We start from the raw sequence: 25,788 nt of genomic DNA on the forward strand, positions 1-25,788 counted from the left end.
TTGAAGAGTGATAACAGCAATCCTTTATGCCTTTTGTCACATATTTCCTTTGGTCAACAAAAAAGTTCTGCTAGTATAGTCCCAATACTCAGCTGAAGAATTGTATTTCTGCAGGCGTGAGAGAACTGAGGTATAAAATATGTATCCGCAGTCTCCTTGGTGTTTTCCAGTCAGTGGGCGATTTAAAGTGTTTACTCTTCGAAACAGGATTATTGTGTCTCATGGCTGCCTAGATTAAGTAGTATGCAGTCTATGCACTACCTAGGGCTAAGACCATACAGCAGTACATCATATATTCATTTAGTTTATAGGGAAAGACTTTTCTGAAAAAATACACTTAACTGATTTATGGTTCACAACGCTGTGCATAGAATAGATTAAGCAAACACATATCGTGTGGTGTAACTTAGTCGTTTATTTTAATTCCACAAATTTTTCAAAAAAATTACAAAATACTCAAATGGAGAGAACACAGGACTCACAATTTTTCTTATTATTTCTACTTTTTGTTTACATTGTGTCATCCCATGGCGACTACTAATATATACAATAAGCTTCAAGATACCAGTATATATATAAATCTTAGCAGTCAGAATTTACATTCTGCTATTGCCGCTTTGAAACAAGAAGCTAAACCATTGACAACACTTAACATCAAAGGTTTTTGGAGACACAAAATAGGGACCAAAAGGCAGGAAAGAAGGCAAAAGCAAATGAGGAGTACATCAGAAGCGAGAGACAGGGACAGGCAGAAGATGGCGAGATGGAGTGACAGATTTCTCTCAGGGCTTGCAAGACTTATTTTAAGGGGACATAATTTGGATTAAGTTGCAAGCATCCAACATGGTTGTCAAATGTTAAAACCTGGTACCCCAAATGGAAGATATGACCACTTTTAAATACATGTAGAGCCTGTGTTTTATCAGGTAAAAAAAACAAAAACAAAAAAACATTTAGCCACAGTTTTCTCAGTATCCACGAAAAGTCAGAAGGTCTTTAGTGCATGGAACAAAGAGTTCACATCTCACGGCCACAAGACCAGAGAGAAGTAAAACATATACGCTGGCATGACAGGTGAACACTACTCGTAACAGTCAGTGGCACACACACACACGCACACACACACACATACATACATGCACACACGCGCGCGCACACACGCACACACATCGTCCCTGGGAGCCAGGAGGCTGTATGTATCTCTAAGGAACTGAGGAAGAGGAAAACAATGGGGGGAAACATAACCCACCACCATCTATCCTCTTCTCCACAGTTATTACATGTAGGCGGGTCCCCTGTAGTGTCACAGTGAACATTATTACAGTCGATTTGGAATGACCTGGCAAAAAAACAAACAAAAGATGGATGGCGAAACCAGGTCAAAGTAAGGGGACGCCATTGTTCCATTGTTCTAGCACGGATTCAGCCATTCACACATTTAAAACCAAAACCAATCTAAAAGTCCAATTTGGCTCCCAATACAGTTGATAATACAATTCATTTCATTTCATTCCGATAAGATTTAAAAGAATGTGAAACCGTTAAGCGGATTTAAGTTCTGTCGAAATTGTAAACGGTTAAATTCACTCTGTAAAATTCTAATTAAACTTTTCTTCATTTGCTGACTTAAATACTGATCTTTATGTGTAGTGATTAAAAAACCCAATTCATGGAGCTCAACGATTACTCTTTCAGTGCAATACATACATAATATATATATATTTTCCCCATGGCTCAAGTGTGGTACTACACACTCCACAGAAGCCTCAGTGACTCAATTATTTACCCTTTTCAAGTGTTACAAATCACTACCTCAATGCTGAGTTTAGACATTTCAACTTTTGGAGGCTTGTCATAGGCATGTGATGAAGGGGATGTGTATGCGACAGCTTTAAGGGCTAACAGAGGAAAAAAATAAAAAATACGTGTACACAGCGATGCCAAGAGGAACTCCACACCTGAACTGCAACACTTTCACAAACTGTTGACTGCTCACTCACATAATGCCATGGTGCTCCCCTCTTAAAACAAGGGATAATGCTTTTAAAAAAACAAGAAACAAATATATTTTGGAGGTTGAAACGACTTGGTTCGGAGTCCACACCTAGTAATAATAATAATTATAATAATAATTATATGTTTATATATACTATTTACAGACTCAAAAACGCCATGCTGCAGCTTCTCTTTAAAATTATGAAAAAACCTCCAACAATGTATTAAAATAAATGTTGAATTTAAGATAGCACTTGTAATTTTTCCTTAAAACGGTCCAACCGGTCTTTTTCGTTGTCGTTTCGATAAGCACAGTGTCTTGTTCTAGCACCTACAAAAAAACGTCAGGGAAGCTTGACATGCAGGAGTCTTGAGGACGTTGTCACTACTGGCTATATACCAAAGAAAGTCAATGTCTTCAAAAATAATAATTATTATTATAATAAAAAGAAGTCCATGATAGGAACAAAACAAAAAAAGAAGAATTTGTGACGTCCTTTTCGGTTCGGCAAAACTGAAATTGTTCTGAGGACCTTTCCGAGTGCCTCTGCAAAGACCGTCTTTGTAACAACTTCCTGTGTGCACCTGTGAAGCTCCGCCTCCCCTCGGCTGGTTACAACTGCTTGTCGCTCTCCTTCTTCAGCCGGCTGGAACAACAACAAGGAGAAACGCAATGTCGACATTAATATCCGAGAATTCATCAGTGTTAACGTGACAATACACAGTGTCATCACAGAGTAATAGGCCACCCTACTGTTGAAATATAAATATTAGGGGTTCAACGATACATTTTAATAGCGATTCGATACAAATCACGATACATGGTTGACGATACGATACATGGACGATATTGGTTCATTTCCTGGCGATACGATACGATTCGATTCAATGATTTAAAATCGATATAGTAACTATTTAGCAAATAAATTAAATCTGTGTGAAAGGTGTGGATAGTGCAGGTTTTTAAGGGAAACATGTATTATGGATATAAATAAGTAAACACAGTGATTATCTGCCAAATACATGCACATTGTATATTGACAAACCTGCACCTTGACATGAACCCAGAGATTACACACATTTATCGATAGACCAGTGTAGCTATATGGAAAGGAAAAGTAATTAAACCCCTCCTTTTCATTTTTTCTTCTTAAAAATGCTAAATACAATGCACAAGTAGGTAGTATCGATACAATCAATTCTTTGCACTGCCAATTCGATACGATACCAAATAAAACAATACGATTCGATTTTAGCTGTTTTCATTTCGATATACTTCGAAGTTAAAAACAATATTTCGATACAGTTACTATATTGTTACACCCCTAATAAATATAATAAAAGAATATATATTTTGTCTTTTGCACAGGGTTTTTGCACAAGCTGCTCATCATCTGACCTGTAGTAGTCCTCCTGGCCAGGCAGAGGTCCTCCATGCATATGGTGGTGTCCATGAAGCCACTGCTGTTCCATGGCCAGCCTCTGTAGCTCAGCTGACTGTGCATGCATGGCCTGGAGCTGGTGGGCTGCTGACATTGGCTGAAGACCTGCTGGTAGGTCCCGTGGGTATGGAGTACCTGGAAAGTACACACATACACACACACAAGTTAGCCATGGAATAGCATGGCTAATTATATCCAAATAAATTGGACAGACTGGTTTAATATTACTGTTTGAGGGCCTACCGAAGACAGGGTGGCGTAGCATCTCATGTTCGTGTTGCTGCTGGCTGAGCAGCGCGTTGGGGATGGCACCGTGTGGGTAGGGGAATCGGGCCAAGTGAGGTCCACCCCCCAGGGGGTCTAACGGGTGGCCCCCTGAACCTGGAGGACACACAAGACATTCACCACCTACTGGGGTTTAGTATTTTAATTTCAGGGCACACATAAATATCATCACATCACAGAAAGAGACACAACAATGGCAAGTGGCATGTGTTGACTTAATACAGCTCTTAGAATAAGAGTTTTGCAATGTACAATTTAATGTAAAGATTTAAAAGAAATCTGACGATTTGTTGCAAAGATAAATTACATTTGTTACAAATAAGATGAATATTTCAAAGCCATCACTGAAGTACTGATAACATAAGTGTGGGTGCATATGAGTAGGGACTTCTCTCACCTTGGTGCAGAGGGTCTTGCTGGTGCAGATGGAGGTGTGAGTGGATATGCGAGTGCTGGTGGTGATGTGGCGTGACGTTGAACATCTGCAGGCGAGCGATGGGGTCGTTGGCCACCTGGGCCATCCTCTCGGCGTGGAGCCTCTCGGCAGCCAGCCTCTCTGGGTAGCTCATCTCCGGCCGCAGCTGAGGCCCTCCTAGTGCGAGCCGCTCACGCTCCAGAGGGTTTAGGCCCGGGTGGAAAGAGGCGAAGGGGTGCGGGCCAGCCATAGGTGGCAACGTGATGGCTCCGTGACGGGCAAAGTGCTCCATGGGGTTCGTGGAAGGGTGCATGCCGTCCATCTCCGGAGGCTTGACCTCGAAGCCTGGCTTCATCCTCTCTCGCAGTTCCCTCTCGCGGATCTCCCTCTCCCGCATCTCCCTCTCCCGCAGTTCACGCTCACGCATGCCCGGGTCTGCGTTGTACAGGCCCGGCATGTGGTAAGCCAGCAACGGGTCCCCAGGGTTGAGCGAGACGAAGAACGGATGGTTGCGATTTGTTGGGGACATGACGTGAGGGCGGGCGTACTCGCTGAGGGTGCGCAGGGCGGGGGTGTCGGGGCCGATGTAGGGTGGCACGGCAGCAATGGTGGTGGGGGGGCCGTCGAAGGGTGGGCGCATGTGAGCGGGCCCTCCCATCTGGGGGTCGCCCATTCTGCCCTCGTGGGACGAACTGGCTTTCTGTGTTGGGAAAGATATGGTATATTAAAGCTGCACTACGTAACTTTCCTGTTCTACCCCGGATTTGAACCCGGGTCTCCTGTGCTGACATTCTTTACCACTGAACTAATAGAGCCTGCCTACTTGCTCTATTATGTCCAACCTAGACACAGGATTTAAATGTCTCAATAGAAGAGCAGGGAGACCAAATACAACCACCTAAATTGTATAATTATATATATAAGCTATATGGTGGAGTTACAAACTAAAAATGTATTCATTCAAATTACATAATAGAGCTTTAAGTAACACACTCAGACAAATATAATATATATAATATAATAAGAGGACATTCATTTAACCCCAAAAAAACTCACCGCCGCTCTCTCCGCTTCCTTTTCTCGTTCCCGTTCTCTTTCTCGCTCTTTTTCTCTCTCCCTCTCCTTCTCCTTCTCTTCCCTGGCTTTCTGCTCGGCCTCTCTCTTGGCCTTCTCCAGAGCCTCTTCTCGTTTCTTGGCCAGTTTGGATGAAGCCAGCGGAGTGAAGTAGAAGTCTGTCCTGGCACACGAGTTGTACCCCCGGTCCAGATGTTTGTAGAACCTACAGTCAGAATGGTTTGACAAACATAAAGCATGCAGTCATCAGTCTGCTGATCAGCATTTTACATATGGACAAAGCCTACTACTCTAAATGAAAGGTTGGTGGCCTGTGGGATGTTTGCCATTTCGAAAGGGAATTCAAAAGGAAACAACTCCCTTGATGTTCACTTTTGTTGCTATGACAAATTATGTATGAAGAGCCACATTGCTATTCATTGGCAGCCTGAGAGTCACTTAAGCAAAGGCAACTCCAGATACTTATATTCAGATGGCTTGGTTCACTCACATCTTGCTGTAATTAATCTCTCTGCTCTCCACTGTGGATAATTCCAAACCATCAGCCACTTACAGCCCAAGGCTAATCGGTGCTTTCAATGCCTGTTTGGCTGCGGACATTCAATTTGCTTCCTACATGAAAGGCTTCCGTTCTAACTGAGATGTGAGTCTGTGTTGTTAAGTGTTGGAAGGCTAATCAGCATGGCCAGACCAGACTGTTTTAAGCACAGCAGTTTTTATTTACTGATACTGCGGAGAGTGGAAGTTTTGTGTTTTAGTGTTCATACCGTGCTGATTGGCTGGCATGGCTGGGAGTGTTGACCACGGTGGGCTCGGGGGAAGGGCTTCTCTGTGGAGGTGGGGGGCTTTCTGGCTCCTCCATCTCATCCGGAGGCTCTTCTTTGATGTGAACAGGTGGGAGTGAGGGACCCGGTACACAGGAGACTGAGGCCGGGAGTGGCATGGATATGGAGGAGGAGGGAGCTGAGGAGGAGGAGGGGGGCGGTAAGCCTTGCATGGAGTTGCATGACGAAGAAGGGGGAGGGCCACTTGGAGGTAGAACAGCGTTGAAGGGGTGAGGGGGGAACGGAGGCTGTGGCGGCCCATTGGGGTGCGACCCATTGGAGTGCGACCCATTGGGGTGCGACCCATTGGGGTGCGACCCATTGGGGTGCGAGGACACTGCGGAGGGAGGTAGAGGGGGAGCTGGGGGAGGCTGATGGCTGGACGATGGGGGGAGCGTTTGGGACTGGGTGAGGACTGGGGGCTGGGCTGGGGGAGGCTGAAGCTGTTGCCCCTGGGGCATGAGCTGAAGTGGAGGTGGGTGCGCCGATGGAGGATGGTGGGTGGATAAAGAGCTGAGAGGCTTGAGGGCAGGCGGTGGAGGGAGATTGGAAGGCATCTGAGGAAACGGCGGTGCAGATAGGTGTGGAGGGTGTTTGTGGGACTGTGGATTGGGCATCTGTGGGATGGGCGTGGTGGGTGGGGGCTTGATGTGAGGCATGGACATAGGGGCGGGAGGCAGGGGCTGCTCCCTTGGAGGTTGAACTGTACTCTGGGAAGATGACTGTGACTGCGAGGGAGGAGTGTGTGGCCTTGGCTGTGGCTGGCCAGGGATCGACGCAGGCGGGACCTGAGACTGCCCCATGGGGAAGCCCTGAGGAGGCATGGAGTGAGGGTGAGGCATGTGTGAGGGGCCTCCCTGCAGCGGATGGGGCATGGGGGGCATGGGAGGCATGGGGCCGTGATGTGAACTTGGTAATGACTGGGGCGGGCCTTGCGGCCCAGGAGGCGGAGCCTGAGTGAGAGGTGAATGTGGCGAGGGTAACCGTTGAGGGTGGAGGGACGCTCCTGACTGGATGAGAGACAGCGGGCTGGCCTGGGGCAGCGGCAGCGGCTGGGGAGGTAGAGGCGCAGGGGCCACTGTCTGGGAAACCTGTGGGGGCAGCAGAGGGGCCGAGGACGTGGGCGGGGTTGGGGCCGAGGAGGAGGCAGAGGTCCCCGGCTGACACTGGATGACTGGGGGATGCTGTCCCTGCAAGAGCTGTTGCTGCTGGGCAGACGAGTCAGAGTCACTCTCGTTATCGCGGGGGCTGGGGATGCTGGGTGAGGAGCTACGGTTGTCCTGGTCAATGTCCTTGGGGTCGCTGCTCAGCTCCTCGTTGATGCTGCGTCCATCAGAGCTCTCGCCCTCGCCTTCACCCTCACCCTCACCCTCGCCTTCGCATTCTGACGGCGAGTCCGGCCGGTGGAGCTCCTTGGTGGACGGCGGAAACAGAAGGGTAAGTGTTTTACTAACTTCCTATGAATAATTATAGAAACATGCACACACACACAAACAAACAAAGCCATGATTCTCACCTGTGTCTTGGACTTTTTGGCATTAGCCCTTTCGGGCTCTTCTGTGTCCGATGCACCTTTGTCTCGTTGGCGTTTGGCACTCTTCATAGGTGAGGGAGCCTCATCCTTAATTTTCTGTATGAAAAGAAGAGATGGAAGAGACATTATAGCATAGTGTAATAACTTCATCTGACTCGTTTCAAATAGTTTTAGTCCCGGAAGTGAGATTGTAATGGGTTCCCTCGCCACAATGTCCAATGATTTTTACCTTGTTTAACATAGCCCTAATGGGTTTGTTCTGTTCTATGAATTATGGCCATTAATAGTGGCCATGAATTTCAAAGCCATTACATGCTTTTTAATTATATACATTTCTTTTACTTAAATTAATTGGCTGTGTGGTTAAAAATCCATTAAAAATGTGTTGATTTGTGGATATGATCTTGTTGAACAAAATGTGCAACTGCAAATATAATAAGCCTTAATTAGCCAAAAAGATCATTTTCTTAATTTATCAAAAATCCTATACAGAAATTTCACAGGAAATCTACCATGGGAACCTTATGGATGGAGGCAAGTTCTGGGCCGGCCTACAAAAAGACATCAACAATAATAGTTATTTAACGATGCTCAAGGGGCAGCAGCCCGGGCCATGTGTACCTTTGCGGGTTTCTTCATGGAGTCCGTCTTGCTGTCGGTGCTGTCTGTGCTTGCTGCGCTGGGCGAGGTGCGCCCACTGGAGCGCAGGTCCTCATTGGTGGGTGAGGCTCGGCCATCAGGACTGGCCGTCTGCTTCTTACGACCACTACGTAGCGTTGACATCTGAAATGGCAAGATAGGGTCAACATGAGTCAGAACAACAAGTGTACCCATTTTGTGTTTGTGAGAAGAATAGAGATAGAGATTAGCTTTTATTTAAAATAAGTATTATTATTATTTTTATATATAAAGGGGAGGAGAGTTAAGCATGCAAACGCACCGAGCCTCGGTTTCGTCGGGTCCTCATGCTATGCTTCCCGCTGAGTCCATCTTCTTCCTCTTTGACAGGTTTGAACATAAATGGCGGAGGGTCCACAGGCTTCTCGATGGGGGGCAGCTCACCGTACTTCTTGAAATGGATGCGACAGTCTGTACACAGCAAGATGTTCTCCCGGCCCCCGTGGTGCCAGTCCTTGGAGTCTGAGGAAAAGGGACGGCAAGGCTAATGGTGAGATACCAGCAGAAGAGTGAAAAACAATAGATGTAGTTTTCACAGTCATGTATTATTGAATCTGACAACAGATACCATGTGTAATTATTCAGATTTGTAGAATGCGGACAGTGAATTGATTGAATAAAGTTCAACTAGAAAGGAGCAATTTTGGGAAATTGCAAGTGTGGTTGCCTTGATCACACCCATGCTGTTGGGACCCGAGGAATCCACTGGGAGATATTGTGTTAGAAGACAAGCAACATGCCATTCAAATTTGGTGCTGATCGGTTCCTGTGGCATTTTGTTTTTAAGAAATATGTTCCTCCCAAATATATCCAAGACAATTCAATTATCACTCAACATGAGATTCAAATTTGGAGTTTATTGGGCGTTTTATTCATGATGTTTGGCATTTTTGGTAATATAGGCCCCATTAACTTCAGAAGCCAATTAGGCCGAATGTATGGACAATCAAAATTCTGTGTAGGGAGTGGAGTTGTGATCCAAGGAATCCAGATTCTACGACCTACAGTTCAAGAGTTATAGGCTAAAGTGTAAAGTCGGCCATTATAGCGCCACCATGAGGCAGACTGGTGTATGTATTGTTTTTCCTGCCTAAGCCTCTGGACTGAACATCTACCAAGTGCGGTAATTGTAGCCCTTACAGTTTCAGAGAGAAAAATACTTCTATAGGAGTTCCCATTCAACCACACTAATTATCTTTTATTTTATTTTATTTTATTTTTTAACTCATACAGTGCCATCCGGCCACAAGGGGTGCTAGAGTGCCAGAAATTTCTCCATTGACCTTCTTTATAGCTTTCGTCGACCCTCTCCGTCAATCCTATGGGTGTCCAGAGGAGGAAGCTAGCTGACACGTAGCCAAAATGCTAACCCATTTAGAAGCCCGTCCTAAAGCTATTTCAGTCGCAAAAAACTTTCTCATTGGGTCTGGGGACACAATCCGGAGAAAATCCTGTCTAAAGATGTGATTTATTATTGGAGTGGGCGGCGCGATTTGGCCGTTAGCGCGAATACGGCCCGTGGATGGCCGAGTCTAAGTCCCGGCCAAGGATGGACGTCTAGACCGGGGCTTCGTTGAGGCCTCCGATAAAATAATTCATTTTATTAAATATCCCGGACATGTTCGGGATAGGCACCCTGGAATACGTCGCGCCGCCTACAATGAACATTTGGTGAACATTGGGGGGGGTCTAAACTTTATTTTAAACCATTTTCAATGGAATAAATCGTCGGAGCATCTAGCGTCTCTCGTTGGTGAGCGCTGGGCGAGCCGGGACCACCCACGTTGCTCCAAGCAGCTCGGGGTAAGTAAAATAGCAAATAAAAAATTGTTTTTGATCCCGAATATCCCGAACTAGTTCGGGATAGGCACTAAAAGGGTTAAGATTTGTTTTTTGGGGCCTTTTATGCCTTTATTTGACAGGACAGTAGATCGATAGGAAAATGGGGGGAGAGATGGGGAGTGACACGCTGCAATGGTCGTCCGGATCGGGAATCAAACCGGCGACGCCGCCAGGCATCCATGCCTATGTGGCAATGCCTAAGTGGTATGCGCCTGAACCAGTAGGCCAGCGGGCGCCCCTACACTAATTATCTTTGACATCAAAAAGTATCAAATATTATTGACCAGACTTATAGAATAGAAACAATACAAGTTTTCACACGAACAGCAATATTGTTGCTATCGGGGATAAAGTAAATTTATCTTCAAATACTAATAAGACGTTTTCAAATCCATAGCAAAATCACAGTGAACATATGTTATTTTCGACATCAAAAAGAAGTTTATTGTGAGCACAGTGAATAACAGTATATCAGCAGGTACTCTGTCCTTACACTGCATACCGTAATCATTCATTATCACCATATGTCATATCCTCAGGTATCACACCCAAGACCAGAAAGTTAGTACAACACAGCCCTGGTTATTAGCCACCCTTGTCTTGGTGGCAATCACGTTAAGCATAATCTGATGGGAGAGTGGGGTTTGGCAATAGGAGGCAGCTGCGTTTGAGAGAAGGGAAGGATAATGAGGTGGAGAGAGTGAACGGGCTGTGGGCTCATGTCTGATTTGATCAAATTAGTCCTGACATCCTCTGATGCCCATCTGTCAGACAGCTCTGTGGGATGCTGGTCTCAAACTGATCCCCATCACAACATGAGCAGACATGCAGGTCTGTGTGATACTACCCTACACGTGTTTCAACATACTTTAGCCAGAATATTCCTTAAATGTGTCTGCTCTATTACATAGTAGAGTGAGAATAAACAGGGTGGCAACATGTGTTCAGAGCCATTCATTACACACACTGAGTGACTGACCACAATTTTCATGTTGTGCCAAGAAATTAGATTTTAGGATAGAGCCATAATGTGATCAACGCATTACTGGTTGAGCACGCATGATGACCCCAAAACCTATTTAAATGTTTGCGTCAAAAATAAATATATTTTCTCTTACTGGTGGTGAAACAGTGGCGGCAGGCGTAGCCCTTCAGCTCCTGCTCACTATCTTCGCTGTCAAAATCATCTTCACTGGCTGAACTGAGGTCCACTGGAAGAGCACAGCAAAAGAAAATGCACATTTAAAAACACATAAACATGGATTTAAGATCACATCCCAGCTCTGACCCATCAAATATGGGGTGTGGCGTCTCGAATACGTACAGAACTCGCTGGAAGGTGGTCGTGACGGAGTGTTGACAGGAGTGGTGGCGGTTCGTGTCTTGATGCGACGGAAGACGGGCTGGCGGCGGTGTCGGCGGTGAGCTCGCGAGCTGGCTGCCTCTGGGGTCTTCTTCCAATAATAGTAAAAGGTTATTAGCTCCCCCTGCAACAACAACAAGAGTAGATGTTAAGGAAACTGGCAAGAAATACCACAGATAACAGCATGTAGATACATTAATAAGGTTGTAAAAGTATCAAAGGGTTAAAAAAAAGATACAGAACATTTTCATTAGTGGCCCTAGAAGTATCTCAAAAGTCAGAGTGTGTCAGTCCATGCCAGGTTTTATAGCTGGCCGGGTGTGTTTGTGCTATGGCTGTGTCTGTCCCAGGATTAGGCTAGGAGGCTCACTGAATGCAGGGGTATTAGGATCAGTGCATTGGTGGCTGCCTGGGTGGCAGGCGGCTGAATAGGAACAAAAGAACATGTCGGGGAGAGCTTTGGCGCTACAAATAGGGAGTGAAATGGCTCCTCGCCCCTTCACTGGAAGAGTCAATTGAACTTTAATCAAACATTCGGAGGGGTGCGCTTGCCAGCGAGCCAGGCGGATAAATCCAGTGCACAAAAGGCCGCCAGGAAATCAATATCCAACTGAAACATTAACACATGCAATCATGGATCAGAAAGCACTTTGCTGAGGCAGCCTGCGCAAATTAACAGCCGCTTTCCGGCCACACTCAAAATAATACACAAGCCTTGAAAATTGGCGACGGGAGTCGGGGCAATTATCTAGTTTCCTGTGGGGCTTGCGTTGCTTTCTCTCCCACACCATGAACTCTCATTTGTTAGTGGTCTTCCAACAGATCTATAATGAATTCATGAAGGGGTTAGTGTGATTGTTGGATGAGCTGTAAGTCACCTGTAATCTTTAAGGCCCAGAGGACACTCATCTACTATCTAAGGTCTGTTAAACTGCTGCTCTCCGGGTTTAATGGCTATTGATTGTTTTCCTTCCTTGTGCTTTGGCTGGGCAACCTGACATAAATTAGTACATACACTGGTCTCTACAACATGTTAACGGCTTTGCAGAAATGGCTTAACATATTTTAGTGAAGATTATCCAACAGCACAACTGACAGCATCAGCTTTGATGTGGCTGTAAAAAGTCTATTTGCTCTGAACAGAAGAAAAGGTATCTTATAAGCGCATATACAGTACATGTGATAAGAAAAGAGCAAAAATAAATCATAAATAAAAAGAACACACACACACACACACACACACACACACACACACACACACACACACACACACACACACACACACACACACACACACACACACACACACACACACACACACAGTACACTGTTGTCCTTATCTGGACAAATATAATAGCATTTCAGGCTAGTTGGCCCTACCATGTTTGCTGTGAGAAAACACTGGCCAGTGATCACGTGGTTGTTCTTTTTATCTACAATCCTTGTAAATATCTGACATTAAGGAGCAAGTTAAGTAAGTTAAGTTCTTTCTCAGTGACTGCTTTGATTGGCAGAAAGAGCTCAACCCCGTTGGCTTAGGCCAGTTTAATAAGATTCCCCCTTCATGTAGCTCTGAGGGGATATTCATATCCACCCATGTTATCAACCATAGCAGTGCTGGGAACATTTACTGAGGGCGTTGTACCTCAACGAAACCTTCTCAAATAGCAGGTAAATTAAGGTGCTGTTCTGGGCAAAGCCATTGCTTCAGCATAAAGCTAGCCCAAACCCCCCAGTGGTGCTTAGCTCTCAGAGAACCAAGGACTTACGCAGTTGAGCACATCTGGAATAGTGGGATGGAATCCACATGCCTTGTGAGTGGGAGCTCACAAGAGGAAAACCACTGTTACACAGTGGACAAATTAATTATACTTATTTGCGTTTGGGTGTCACACACTCAAAAGAGCAGATATACAAGCCACAATATGTCATGCTGGGGGAGCACTGCAGCAAGTTGTGAGCTTGCAGATCTGTTATCTTTGGCACAACACCAGTGCACAACCAAAAATAATTACGCTTAACATAAAGACCAGTTGGATGAAGTGGGAGCGAAGCAGTTTCCATTAGTGGAACTGGGTTTCCAGCAAAAGGCAAAATGTATTTGGTTCCACTTCAAAAGACTTTCACACAGAGAAAACAACACTTCACCCAACAGCTACAGTACTAATGATTCATTAAAAGTCAACGTGCGTTTGTGCATCCATGTCAGAGCAGGTAGAGAACATTTAATTTATTATTTTACATCTCCTCTTGCTTCCTTCTCCAGCTTGGCGGGCCAGCCAGTCTGCCTGCCATCCAGACAGGCGGGCGGGCAGGGCGCAGGTGCTGAGTGAGAGAAGGCAGGCGTCCTGATGTGAAATCTAATTGAAATGTGCAGATCAAAAGTGGCGAGCGGTGCCGAGCGCTGGCTTTGCTCCGTGCTTAATGACTGTTCTCAGCAGTGCCTCTCTGCCTCCCTGTGGCAGGCTGACAACCACACGGCCTCAACAACAGCTTGGCAAGATAGCGGGGAAAGGTCACCCTGCCCCTCCATCACTTACACCATGTCAAGTGCCATTATATTAGGCAGCGACTAATGAAAACATTAACTTGAGCTTTTGAATGGGAACTAACAGGTGCACCGATGAGCTTGCGAGAGCCACGCGTGAAATACAGTATGTGAAAGAGGATCCTTAGGGGTCAATAATTAAAATCAGTGTTGAATGAACACTTTTGATTTTACTGTGAAATAAAAGTGAGACGATACTGTGGGAAAATAAAGCTGACATTTATCATTGTGTTCTCTTTATTTTCCTTTTGTACTTGCAACAAATACCAAATATGAGATCTAAATTAGTCACTCAAGTAAAGCAAATAGTTTTTCTCTCTTTCCACAGGCTAATATTTCTATATGGGAGTAAAATAGTGTGCTGTGATAGTAGGATGAGAGGAGTCCTGCTCATTCCTGTGGCTGACGGAGACCTCATGCCGTGAATTAGTGTCAGAGAGACAGATTGACAGTTTAAATACCTCTGCTAACCTGCCTTGTCTGTCAAGTGGGGTTTCCCTGCAAGCCGCACAAGTAAAAGCGACATCGCTTGGACTCATCTGGTACTTTTAAATGTCACTGAGCCCTTGTCTTGATGGCATGTGCCCAGGGGAACACTGTCGCTTTCATTACCTTCTATTTTGTTTTCTTTCACTGTATAAACAAGAAAATCTGCTTCAAAAGTAAATGTTGCCGTTTCCTCATCACCGTCATTAAAAATAAATGACTGTAAGTAGTATAGTTTCTTGGTTGTTCCAATGGCTCTAGTTATTATTTAGTTTGCTTGTGTTCATTTGTCATTAGGGTCAGGCAAAAGTTACGTTTTCAAAAGTAGCGAAAATGCACTACAAATTATGATGTGCCACACTGAGTTTGTAGATCTGCTGTTTTAGCTTTATTTTATTAGTTTTACCCATGCAGAAAACTATTATTATTATATGGATAGTTTCAGTCTGACAGTGACGATATGCCGTATACATGTACAGTATCTCTATATAGAGAAATATTTCACCACAGTGAAAAGGGGGGGGAACATATTGCCCTGCCCTCTGCACCACCATTTCCCCAAACCCACTAAATCATTGCAGAGCAGCACAGAGTGTGCTGCTATGGCCCAGAACACCAGATAGAGACAACATAAGCTTGGTATTATAAGGCCTTTTAGAATGCTTCCATCTGCAGCAGCTTTCTGGGCGGTGGATTATCCGACAAGGAAAGGGGCTTACCTCATATCACGACACTCAGGGCTTCCATTCCAGTTATTGCCACTTGAAATGTTCAACTGTATGTTTGTGTGCAACTGACAAAGTATCAACTCTGACTGATTTTGTTTCCTTTGCATGTATTTTGTCCACGGCTGCAAAAAACTGGCAAGATCATTACCAAGTAGACCAAGATATTTTCCCCCCCTTCTGCGTTTTCCCTTCTAAATAGCTACTACAAGTATACTTCTGAGAAAAAACATTCTCTACAGATTGCAGTCCAGTCAATAATTAGCATTGGCTTGGTTAAATTATATTAGATTCAGCAAGTGTGTGGAGCATTAACTGACATTTTGTAGGATAAAGACAATAATGCATGAAAAGGTGTTAAGTGCACAGCAGATCCATGTTGGCACAACAATTTAATTAACTTCTCTGTCCATTTCTCCCCAGATTATGCTTGCACTAATGAGCAGTGAGCTTAAACTAAGTGGATAGCAGCACTTCTTAGCCTCCAGATGAAAAAGTTGATAAAATACAGAGAAGCCATAACATCAACATGCATGTAAAATGTAATTTTTACCAACATTTATTTGACCCGTTTTAACTTCAACTTATAACTTCATTTGTATTTTAATAGATTTCATATAAATAATATTACTTTCTAAGGTGATTTTAATTTGAAACCTTGACTTCTTCAAGTGAGAGGTTTGGGTGTGAGACATTTAAATTAAGTTATTTGGTCTCTTTAATACAAGCAGTGCAGTAATACGAATTCATAAATATTATTATTGACTGGGTCTTCGGTAAATGTCCTTTTTTTAGACAAATCGCTGCGCCCATTTGCTCAATTAACACGTCATGTCGCCTGGCATATTTATATTACCTGCCTCTACATTTGGAAGACCACTATACATACTATAGAGTAACATTTAGTGGGAGAAGTCCGAGATGCAGGACCCTTTCATTGGACTCGGTGGTCCTGTGAGCTTGGGCAGGGCCGAGGGCTAAACTCATGTATTTACACACTCATCCCCCCTGAACAGATGGTTTCTGTTTTTCCTGGCAGATTTGTGACAGAGCCACAAAAGGCCTCTGCTCTGACACGAAGCCAAACGGTTAAGGCCGTTACTGGCAAGAGCAAGGGGAAGGAGGAGAGAGCAGGGGAGAGTTGAAGCGGTGCGTGTGCGCGCGCACCGCACATGCAAGTGAGAGGGAGAGCCAGGAAGCGGAATATACTGTAGAGACAACCAAGGATAACAATAGACAATCAACGTTGAATCTAACCACAACTCTTGCTAAAGCAAAGAATCCAAAAATTATAATAAAAAATAAGAACCATTCCTATATTTGTTTCCACAGAACGATCTGGGACTGCAACGGAGCAGAGAGTAGTGGCGGCATGTGATCTCTGGGTTTTGGTGGCTGATACAGAGTTGTGTAAACATCCATTAGCGCAGCCAGCCTGTTTGCCTCCCTCCTATGCAGTCTGAGGATAGAGGAGTGCTGCCCGGCTCGCTTCGGCAAGGTGGAGGGAATGTTTATGTTGCAGCTAAACCAAGCTGGGGTTTAACGCCGGTGATGTATCTTCCCTAGCCATGCTTTTTCGTTACTTCTCACTAAGCGTGGCAGTTTGTACGGTGTATACTTTCAGTGAGTGGTACTTGACTTTTGTATCTGCCTAATGCATGCTGTAACTCTAGGGTAATGGTAAATGCTTGCATGACTGAGCATTTATAATGACATATTTGCTATGTCTAATAAGCCAAGTGATACCCGTTAGGTGAAGGAAAATGTTTTGCTTTTTACCTTAATTCTTTTCATGTATTATATGATGCAAACAGAAGTATCGACAGTACAAGCATCTAGAACCAAACTACATAGGTTGTTGATAGTAGCTACCACTTGATTCCCTACATCATTTCTAATGGTGCATACTTTCTTAGATATACTAATATGAAAATGTATTGAGTATGTAAATAACAGGATAGAATTATGCATGTTATGGAATCCTTTTTATTGGGATTCCATCCATTGAATATGATTATATTTTTTGCCTTTTACAAAATACCTCCACAGACAATTTACTCAAAGGCAGTGTCTGCTGTCAATCAAATGCTTCTGTATATTTAAAGTCATACCCTTGATACTGCCACAGGTGCACAATTTATTGGGCACATCTTTTTGTCAAATGCAGTTCAGAGGAGGCACCAAGTACAAGCACAGGGTAGCTGATTCAAAAATAGAACTTCAGTATGGCGATGCCTCCGAGGCACAGGGATAGACGAGAGAAAATGAACAGTGAAAGGGTCTTGGCTGGTGGAGCAAGAGTGTGTGTGAAAGGCGGTTAAATAGACAGCCGTTCCCTGCTGCGCAGAGCCTTTCTGCTGGAGAATGACTGAATAAGCTCGGCTTTCACAGGTCAGGGATGCACACGCTGAAGAATCAGCACTCATGTTTTTCCTGCTGTAAGCGCTTTTGCCAATGAAAGCAGATTGGACAGCCACAGCGGCTTTTTGCAGGCAGGGTAGATCCTGCGTGTTCTGCTGATAAGCTAGTCCCCCCTAAAACCACAACATGGCGACTACCACAGAACTCAATTACAACAGGGAGCTCCCTCTCTGTGCTCCATCTATTAGGGTGAACAAGATTTTGTCTACACTCACAGGCACACTAAACTGCCTGTGGTCTGCTGAAGGATCATCAATACAAGCTGCTGGACCTTCTGCCCAACAAGAGCATTTCCACTGCATAAACAAGCTATATAATTGACCAAAAACGCTCTATCCTGTCAAGCCCATGATCGATGTTGCCAACTGGAGTAACCCTCTCTATTTTTTTTTAATTAGCACTTGAACCCAAGTATTTATAATCACACTCATCCCCATGGCTCTGGCTGCTGGGCTAAAGACATGGCAATGAATTCAATTTGACATCTGTACAGATTGCACAGTGGCAAACATCTGCTGTGAGGTTGTGTTGAGAACAGTGCTCTCCTGTTGGCCACCCTGACCTGTAAATGACAGGGCCTGGGGAGGGGGGGCTGCTCGCTCTCTTTTCTCCCGAAGAACAAGCACTGCTCAAATCTCATCTCCGGCTTGATCTCTACCTGAATGCCAGTGGTTACTGACAAGGCAGGAAGTCTAATGCTGCCATTGCTGCAGAGCTGTCCCTTAATCTGTCTATGTTTTGTATCAAACAACCATCTACATTTCCTACAGCTAAATTAGGTTATGTACCTTGTATAGCTCCATGCTACAGTCAAAGCCTTGAGAATCAACATCAACCAAAAGTGACGTCTTGTTACTATTTGTCATTTTACTGTAACTTGCAATGGGTAAAGACACATTTAGAAATGCAGACATGGTACATTGGTACACACACAAACGAGGCCTGTGGTCAGCTGACTAACATAAGCTCCAGTTTTAATTTACGTGCTGTCAAAGCAGAACAGCAATATAACTGATGGTAAACAATCAATCTTGAGTTGACTATTAAGTGTGGTATGTAACGTTGTTTAAATTGCTAGCCTCTGCCAACTGAATCAACCACTACTTCTCTTAACTACTTGCCATCTAAAAGAAACTTGTGACTCCTAGTCAGCTAATTAACGTTAGCCGCCTAAGCTAACATGGCTTCTCTCTTCGCTTTCAAACACACTAGCGCTGCAATTTTCTCCCCTTTCCAGAACCATGCCAAGATGAGCGAGACTGCAGCAGCAGCATAAACACGTCTCCATGATTCAGTTTGATGTTTCCTCACCCTCAAAAGGTACATCCTAGCTAAGGTTGCTTTGTAGCTGATGGTTGTTCTATTGTCAGCATCAACTAATTGGCAAGTCAAGTAGTAGATTACTGCATTAATAGTACTTAAAAGGCTGAAATATAGAATCCCTAAGCTAGCATTACGCAGTTGTCTATTCAGATACTATATACTAATAGTTCACAGTATAGTAGTATACTAGTCCTTGTGACATAAGTCCTTGTGACATTTTTTAATAAAAACAGACCTTTCTTCAAGCTGTTTTTTCATGGTGCTACACTGTAAATTACTATACCAACAATTATATGTCGAACACACACACGGTATATAAATATTGTGAAGACGAACGATTATAAGGTTAATTATGAATAAGTGACATTTCAGTGAAATAAATAATATTTTTCATAATACAATTATCTGCAATGTTCTTTCTCACAGGATGTAATAAGCATTAACCCCCGAAAATGTGCCTCATTAAATACTTTTCACCCATTTAGGAAAGACAAGTTTAGGCATGACCATTCAGTGAGGTCAGATGTTTACTCATAGTCTCCAGACTATTTACTTTTACACAATGGCCTTTATATCCTTAAAAAAAATGGTAGCGCTGAATGCCAAATGACTTGGCCTCGAATGGACAAATTCCAAACCTGCTTATAACACGTTTTCTTTAGCCCATTTAATATCTCTACTTAACTTAATTTGTCAGAAACGTCCCCCCTTGCCCACCTTTTATATAAACTGCCTGTGGTTTATATAAACTGCCAGTGTCACAACTCGGGCATTATAATTTGATCTAATTTTCAACTGCACAATTCTCTCATCAGCGGCATGGCAGAGAGAGCTAGTTAATGCACTTCTGTTTAGCTACGAGGGCCAGTCCATTGATATCCTCAGAAACCACAATTCAAAAAAAGAAAAAAACCTTTCCAGTGGAAATATCAGGGAAAGTTATCTGTGATCTGCCATTTCAGCATATTTACTGTGTTTGAACACTGGGACCAGCCAGCTCATGTTCCATGACGTCCTTACAGGAGTGAAGGAAATGGTGGCAGAGCAGCCCGTTACAGACGGTCAGAGGACACACCCACTTCCCCCTGTGGGCCTTTATGTGACTTTATATAAAGCATTCCTGAACGCTAGTCAGGCCTAGTGTGTTTACACAGCGCTGGGTGCTTACCCTTGGCACTGCCGGTTCGAGCCGCGCTGGCGCTTTCAGGAGCAGCCGGGTCTAATGGGGGCTAGCGGGAGGAACAGTGAGAGTCAGATGCACTGTAGTGGTTCTTCTGAAACCCTGGCCATCAGCCTGGGGCTTTGTGGGACTGTACTTGGGCTCAGCACCGCGGTTCGGACTAGGCTCCCGGGGCACTTCTTCTCGGATGGCTTGGCATGAGAGTGGAACTGTAGGAATATATGTCTGCGCCGAGAGATAGGAGGCGAGAAGCTCTGCCATTCCCCCAGTCCGACCGAATCTTGAGAGATTGTTATACTACATGCTCCGGAGACAGAGTGTGGGAGTGAGCGGGTAGACTAGAGAGACTGCCGTTAGGAAAATAAATGGCGCTTTCCTCGGGGTATTGACTTGCACTAGCTCAGATCAGCCTTACAACACAAAAGCAAGTTCAATCATAAGCAAAGAAGGGGATTTTTTTCTCCCTTCTTTCTGCTGTGCGACAACCATGGCTTTTCAGTGTCTATATCGAGCTAACCCCCCCTTATCCGTCTCCTCTGGTCGCTGCTATCCTCCCCTTGCACTTGCAGTCATTTTCTCCTCTTTTCTTACGTTTAAAGGGCAGTTTATTTTCCATTTGTAGGGGGAAAATTAATCTTTCCCTGCTCTGTGGTGGTGGCAGGGCTAGATCCTGGAGGAGGTCTATTACCTCTCCTGCCAAGCGGACTCCCCCTCCAGGTTGAATTGCATTAATACCTCCTTTATAGCCAATCAGCTCGACTGGTCATATATTTCAAAACCAGTAAAAATAATTGAGGGAACCTCTGTGAGGAAACTGTATTCGTACATTTTAATCTCTTATTCAAGAGGTTCAAATTGGTTTTGAAGAATAATAAAAAAGGTTATTTTTTGGTTTTGAAGAATAATAAAAAAGGTTATTTTTGTTCTTCTCTCTCTTATACACACACACATATACCGGTATATATAATGGAGCTCTTGAGTAAAAAATATTACATGACAGGTGGGGATGTTTGAAAAGCAAGGCTGACATATCGCAGGCTCACTGAGGACAGGGAAATGAAACGGGCAAAAAGTGTGACAAACACCTTTGATTTTCCTTTGATGTTCTGTGTCAACACTATTTCCACACACTTCCAGTAGGAGCAGTCAGACAGCAAGGCCTGCTGCTCCACAGTGAAAAACAAAAATAAAACACATAAATTATTTACCTGCCGAGGGAAAAGGCGCAGAGGACTTTGCAACCAGGCACTTCTACCAGTACCCTATATAACCAAGTGATATATCAAAACACTTATTGAACAATTAGGACAGGCTTTTCGTTGCTCCAGGAGAGAGAGAAAGGTGTGTGGTAATAAATACAAGGCTTGAAGTAAATACCGGAGAGTAGCAACACAATGCCCATATGGCGGTCATGTTTTGTTTTCTTCACACTGATCACATATAATGTGACGGGGCAAGCGGTTCTGTTCTGGGTTAATCATTGTTAGGTTTGGATTCAACCCATTTGTGCCAAGTAACAGGTCACACAGTTTGATGATGATTAACACATAATCTCACAAAACCTTCACACACACACACACACACACACACACACACACACACACACACACACACACACACACACACACACACACACACACACACACACACACACACACACACACACACACACACACACACACACACACACACACACAAACAAGGTGGAGGGGGTACTTTGACAGAGGAACATCCCCCTGCCAAGGAAGGAACATAAACAAAACAATTACAAGAGTTCCTTTGAGCGTGACAGATATTAACGCGCCTTGTCTCCCTCAATTGGAGGCATATCTGTGATTAGCAAAACCTTTAAACTACCAACATGTCACATCAAAAGGAATCAGTAGAATGGCTCTATTGATTTGTGAGGTTCATTTTGCCCATCACTTTCGAGTAGTGGCTGTACATACTTAAAGACTGTCATCAATCCATGTGTTGCTGCAGCCAGGAGTTACATTAAAATAACTGGGTTACGGTGGGAAATATGTTGACACTTTATGGTGCAACTCTCAGGCCCATCCCAGAATGTTAAAATAATAATAAAGCACAATGTTAAATGTTAGTGGAGATGACAGCAATAATAATAATAATAATGATAATAAATAATACTCCATGGTGCCTCTACTGAGTCTTAGTGAGCCAACATTAGGAAGACTTTAAAGCCCAACCTAAATTTGTCACTATAAGCTTCTAACTATAATTCAGTGTTTTATTTGAGTGCAAAGCAGTAAATTGAATACTTTTTCATGAGCTCGGAATCTTTTAAGTCGTTGGCCCTTTCAAGTTGCATTTTTCCTAAAAGCTAGCAAAAATACAAAAAGTAGGGGGGAAAAAAAATCTACAACCTGCTTCACAGAATCAACTGTAGACCAAGTTCTACAATGTTGCTTAAACGATTTACTAGTTAATCAGCTTTAAGTCCTTAGGTGGTTTTAAACTTTATTGCCCACCCTTTTTTATTTTTACAAAATACAACTACTGAATATTCAAGTGTAAAAACAAGGCAAATCATGCTACTTTTCACAACACATGAGTTATGCTGGCAAAGTTGTGATTCACACACACCACATTTCCACAACTTGTTTTCCAGTTGTGAACCAGAGGTGCTAATTAATGTTCAACATGTGAACTTGTAAGGGTTCAGTGGCTGGCTGCAAAGTACAGTCTGGCCTTTTGGCATCGCAGGTACAGTATAACAAGTGTTCAGAGACCCTCGGGGCAAATCTGATAATACAGAGGCTGGCAGTCTGCACTTAATGATCATCAATAAGGCCCCAGGTTCAGGACTCTCAACATGTCACATCAAAATAGACTTCACTGTGGAAACCTTTCCATGAGTTACCAGTGCTATCTCAACACACGGGCCTCTCTTTCTTTACACAGTGAATTGAATGACAGTATCAAAACGTAAACAAAATAAGAATACAAATATATAAATATTAACTTACAGTCTCTTTGTTTGGTAACAACTCTTTCCGGATCCTGAAGAAGTTCTTGCCGAACTGCCGCAGACCTTTAATGAAGCGCTTCTGTAATTTTTTCAGAGGGGGAAAAAGAGAGAGAGAGAGAGAAATCAGATAGGATCTGTGAAGTCAGCTAAAATGCAACCACAGAAAGTTGCAGGCCAGCACCACGACAAAAACATTGTTTTCCTTTCGTTAAATCTGTGGTCGGAGAGGTTTGTTGTGAATCTCGAAACCTCTATATCCTCCCGTTTAAAACAATGGACCGTACACACACACACACAGTCATGTCAGGGCAAAAAACGAGAAAGGAAATGACAAGTAAGGCAGGGAGAGACAGAGATTACACTCGTTCTTTCATGTGGGGAGAAAAGAGCCGGCAGACAACCCTGATTCTTCTTAGATAAATACAAAATGAATGCACAGTAGAGTGGCTGAGTGTACTGTTAATCACGCAAGTCAAAAGTTCAAAGTCAAAACCTAAACTTTGGAGTTCAAACGCAAGCCAAAACATGGCTCACAGTGTGCACACTATACAATTCAACTCTAGTTTTCATCTGTAAAATTCAACATTCATATATATACTATTAAAAAAACACCCATTTAGAGTTTCAGTTTCATTTATTCAAAATATGTCAATGACTAATACTTAAAAATATGTCCGGACAAGAGTGAGTCTTGAGGACACCAACAAATATTATGATGGCAGAAACTGCTACTTCGTAACATACTCTGAATCAATCTGATCTGAAAACTATACCGAACACAAAAACAAATAAATCATGTAATAAATAAGAGCATAAATTCCACAAAGCTGAATAGCCTAAATGCATTTTTCTCCTTTAAAGAGCAACACACTGCAAGCCATAAAAAGGAGGCTGAAAACATTCATAACCACCGAAGCAGACAACCAACAGATTTACTTTCTTGTTCCAGAGGCGAGCCCCGTTCCTCAGTGATTTCAGCCAACCGTTTCCAGCAAAGTAACTCCAGCAAAAAGCAGCGAAAAGTCCTCAGGGGGGTGCACGGCACAAATCTCTATGTTCCAGCCACAGGTAAAAGGGGGAAAATTAGGGGGCAAATCCACAACGTCTCCGACCGTACATCGCTTTTTTACAAGCAAGAAATAGCTTGTCACTCTCTGCTCTTCCACTACAAAGGGGAAGGCTTTACATGTGATCTTTCTGCTAGAGAGCCTCTGGTTCACGGCGGGCTGGAAAACCTGGAGCGGAGTTGAGTGCTGCATGCTGGCGTTGGGTAGAGCTCTGGTTTCAGTCTTTTCTGGAGCTTCTGACACTGCCCCAGAAGGCTTCACGTCTCTGCCCACCAACATACACTGTCAAATCCAATACCAGCCCTTGTCTTAAAACTACACCCAAGCTGGGTATTTCTTTTGAATGAGTAAAACTATAGGATCTCTTTTTTGTATTCATCCAGGCTGAGCACAAAAATAGAGGCACACAGTCGGCTTGCTGCGAGGGACGAGAGGGTAGGCAGACTGATACAATGTGTGTGCGAAGAGAGGTCTTGGACATGGTGAAAGGAGACAAGTGAGCGCCAAAACCAGACATGGAGCTGTGCCGTGTGCCTAAGAGGAGCGCATTTTCCATGCCATGTACAGTACGTTATGTAACCACAGATTGTTTACATACTCGGCTATGGTGGGGAAAGAAGGGCAATTTTACAGAAGTAACAGCACACAGGCAGCTGTGAAAAGCAACCGCGTTTAAACAAGAACAATTACAGGCCCGGAGAAACACAGAGGTTTAAACACAAGTGAAGTGAATTATTGTATTTATCTCCTTTTTGCAAAGAAATAAAATATCCTGATTTATTATTTTCAAAAACAAAAACAACACCACATCTCAATTGTTAATAACAAACTACAGAAAAACCCCAACTCTTGGGAGACTAAACAGCCAGTGGCTTAATCACAAGCCAGATGGAAACAGTTGTGTTCACTGACAGCTAAATAAAGAGGCCATGCTATCAGTGACAGTAGTGAGGGTCTCATTTGCATTATCAGGCTGGAGGTATAGTGGTTGATTAGCCAGTAGATGGAGCCGTCTCCAACACAAGCACTCTGGGCATGCGACCCCATCTCCAACACACTCCAGGGGTTAAGAGCACACTACCATAGCACTGTCAATCAAACACTCCCACGGCTCTATATAACCAGCAGACACTCTATGAGGTGATATAATAAACGCTTGCTAGATGGGTGGAAACTATATATACTGTATATATATCGACAACAAAAAAGTATGTGTGTACACACACTCACTGTATTACTGAAATAGAGTGAATGCCTTTTGGATGAGTATGCCTTATATTTCCACGGTATGCTTAACTCCTATTTAGCAGCCGTGAGAGTGCTTCATTACCTGGAACCAGGGCTGTGCAAGTGCGGAGACAAAACTCAATTAGATCTGTCACAGCAGCCCATGTCTCTGCTCTAATTATGTCACCTTAATTATGTTCCCCGTACTGTACTATTTACACAGCCTGTCCATCCGTCTGCGCCGAGGAGCTGTAACCCCCCTACCGCCCGTCTCTGGCTTTCTTTCTCTCGCAGGCAGACTCTGTCCCCTCCTTTCTACATGTCGGCTCCAGTTTAAGGCTCCATTTCAGCTGCCTGGGCTCACTGCTCT

At 43.8% G+C, this 25,788-nt stretch overlaps 1 protein-coding gene across 6 annotated transcripts in view; it reads right to left on the reverse strand.

Moving 5' to 3' along the window:
* Positions 1–395: 395 nt before the first annotated feature.
* rerea (arginine-glutamic acid dipeptide (RE) repeats a) overlaps positions 396–25,788 on the reverse strand; it is a 125,733-nt gene continuing 100,340 nt past the window's right edge. For 2 of the 6 annotated variants that reach the window (XM_080733525.1, XM_080733527.1), the window contains 12 exons: positions 23,123–23,203; positions 11,414–11,576; positions 11,208–11,300; positions 8,510–8,709; positions 8,191–8,352; positions 7,552–7,665; positions 5,979–7,447; positions 5,194–5,416; positions 4,120–4,837; positions 3,681–3,818; positions 3,395–3,572; positions 396–2,642 (listed from right to left, as the gene is read on the reverse strand). In XM_080733525.1, coding sequence (XP_080589651.1) covers positions 2,609–2,642; positions 3,395–3,572; positions 3,681–3,818; positions 4,120–4,837; positions 5,194–5,416; positions 5,979–7,447; positions 7,552–7,665; positions 8,191–8,352; positions 8,510–8,709; positions 11,208–11,300; positions 11,414–11,576; positions 23,123–23,203 — 3,573 coding nt within the window. In that variant the 3' untranslated portion in view covers positions 396–2,608. Of the gene's footprint in view, positions 2,643–3,394; positions 3,846–4,119; positions 4,838–5,193; positions 5,417–5,978; positions 7,448–7,551; positions 7,666–8,190; positions 8,353–8,509; positions 8,710–11,207; positions 11,301–11,413; positions 11,577–23,122; positions 23,204–25,788 lie in introns of all 6 variants that reach the window. The other 4 variants (XM_080733524.1, XM_080733528.1, XM_080733523.1 and 1 more) reach the window with 2 other exon arrangements.

This window comes from Nannobrachium achirus, assembly GCF_963921795.1.
Source record: "Nannobrachium achirus genome assembly, chromosome: 9".
Lineage (NCBI taxonomy): Eukaryota > Metazoa > Chordata > Actinopteri > Myctophiformes > Myctophidae > Nannobrachium > Nannobrachium achirus.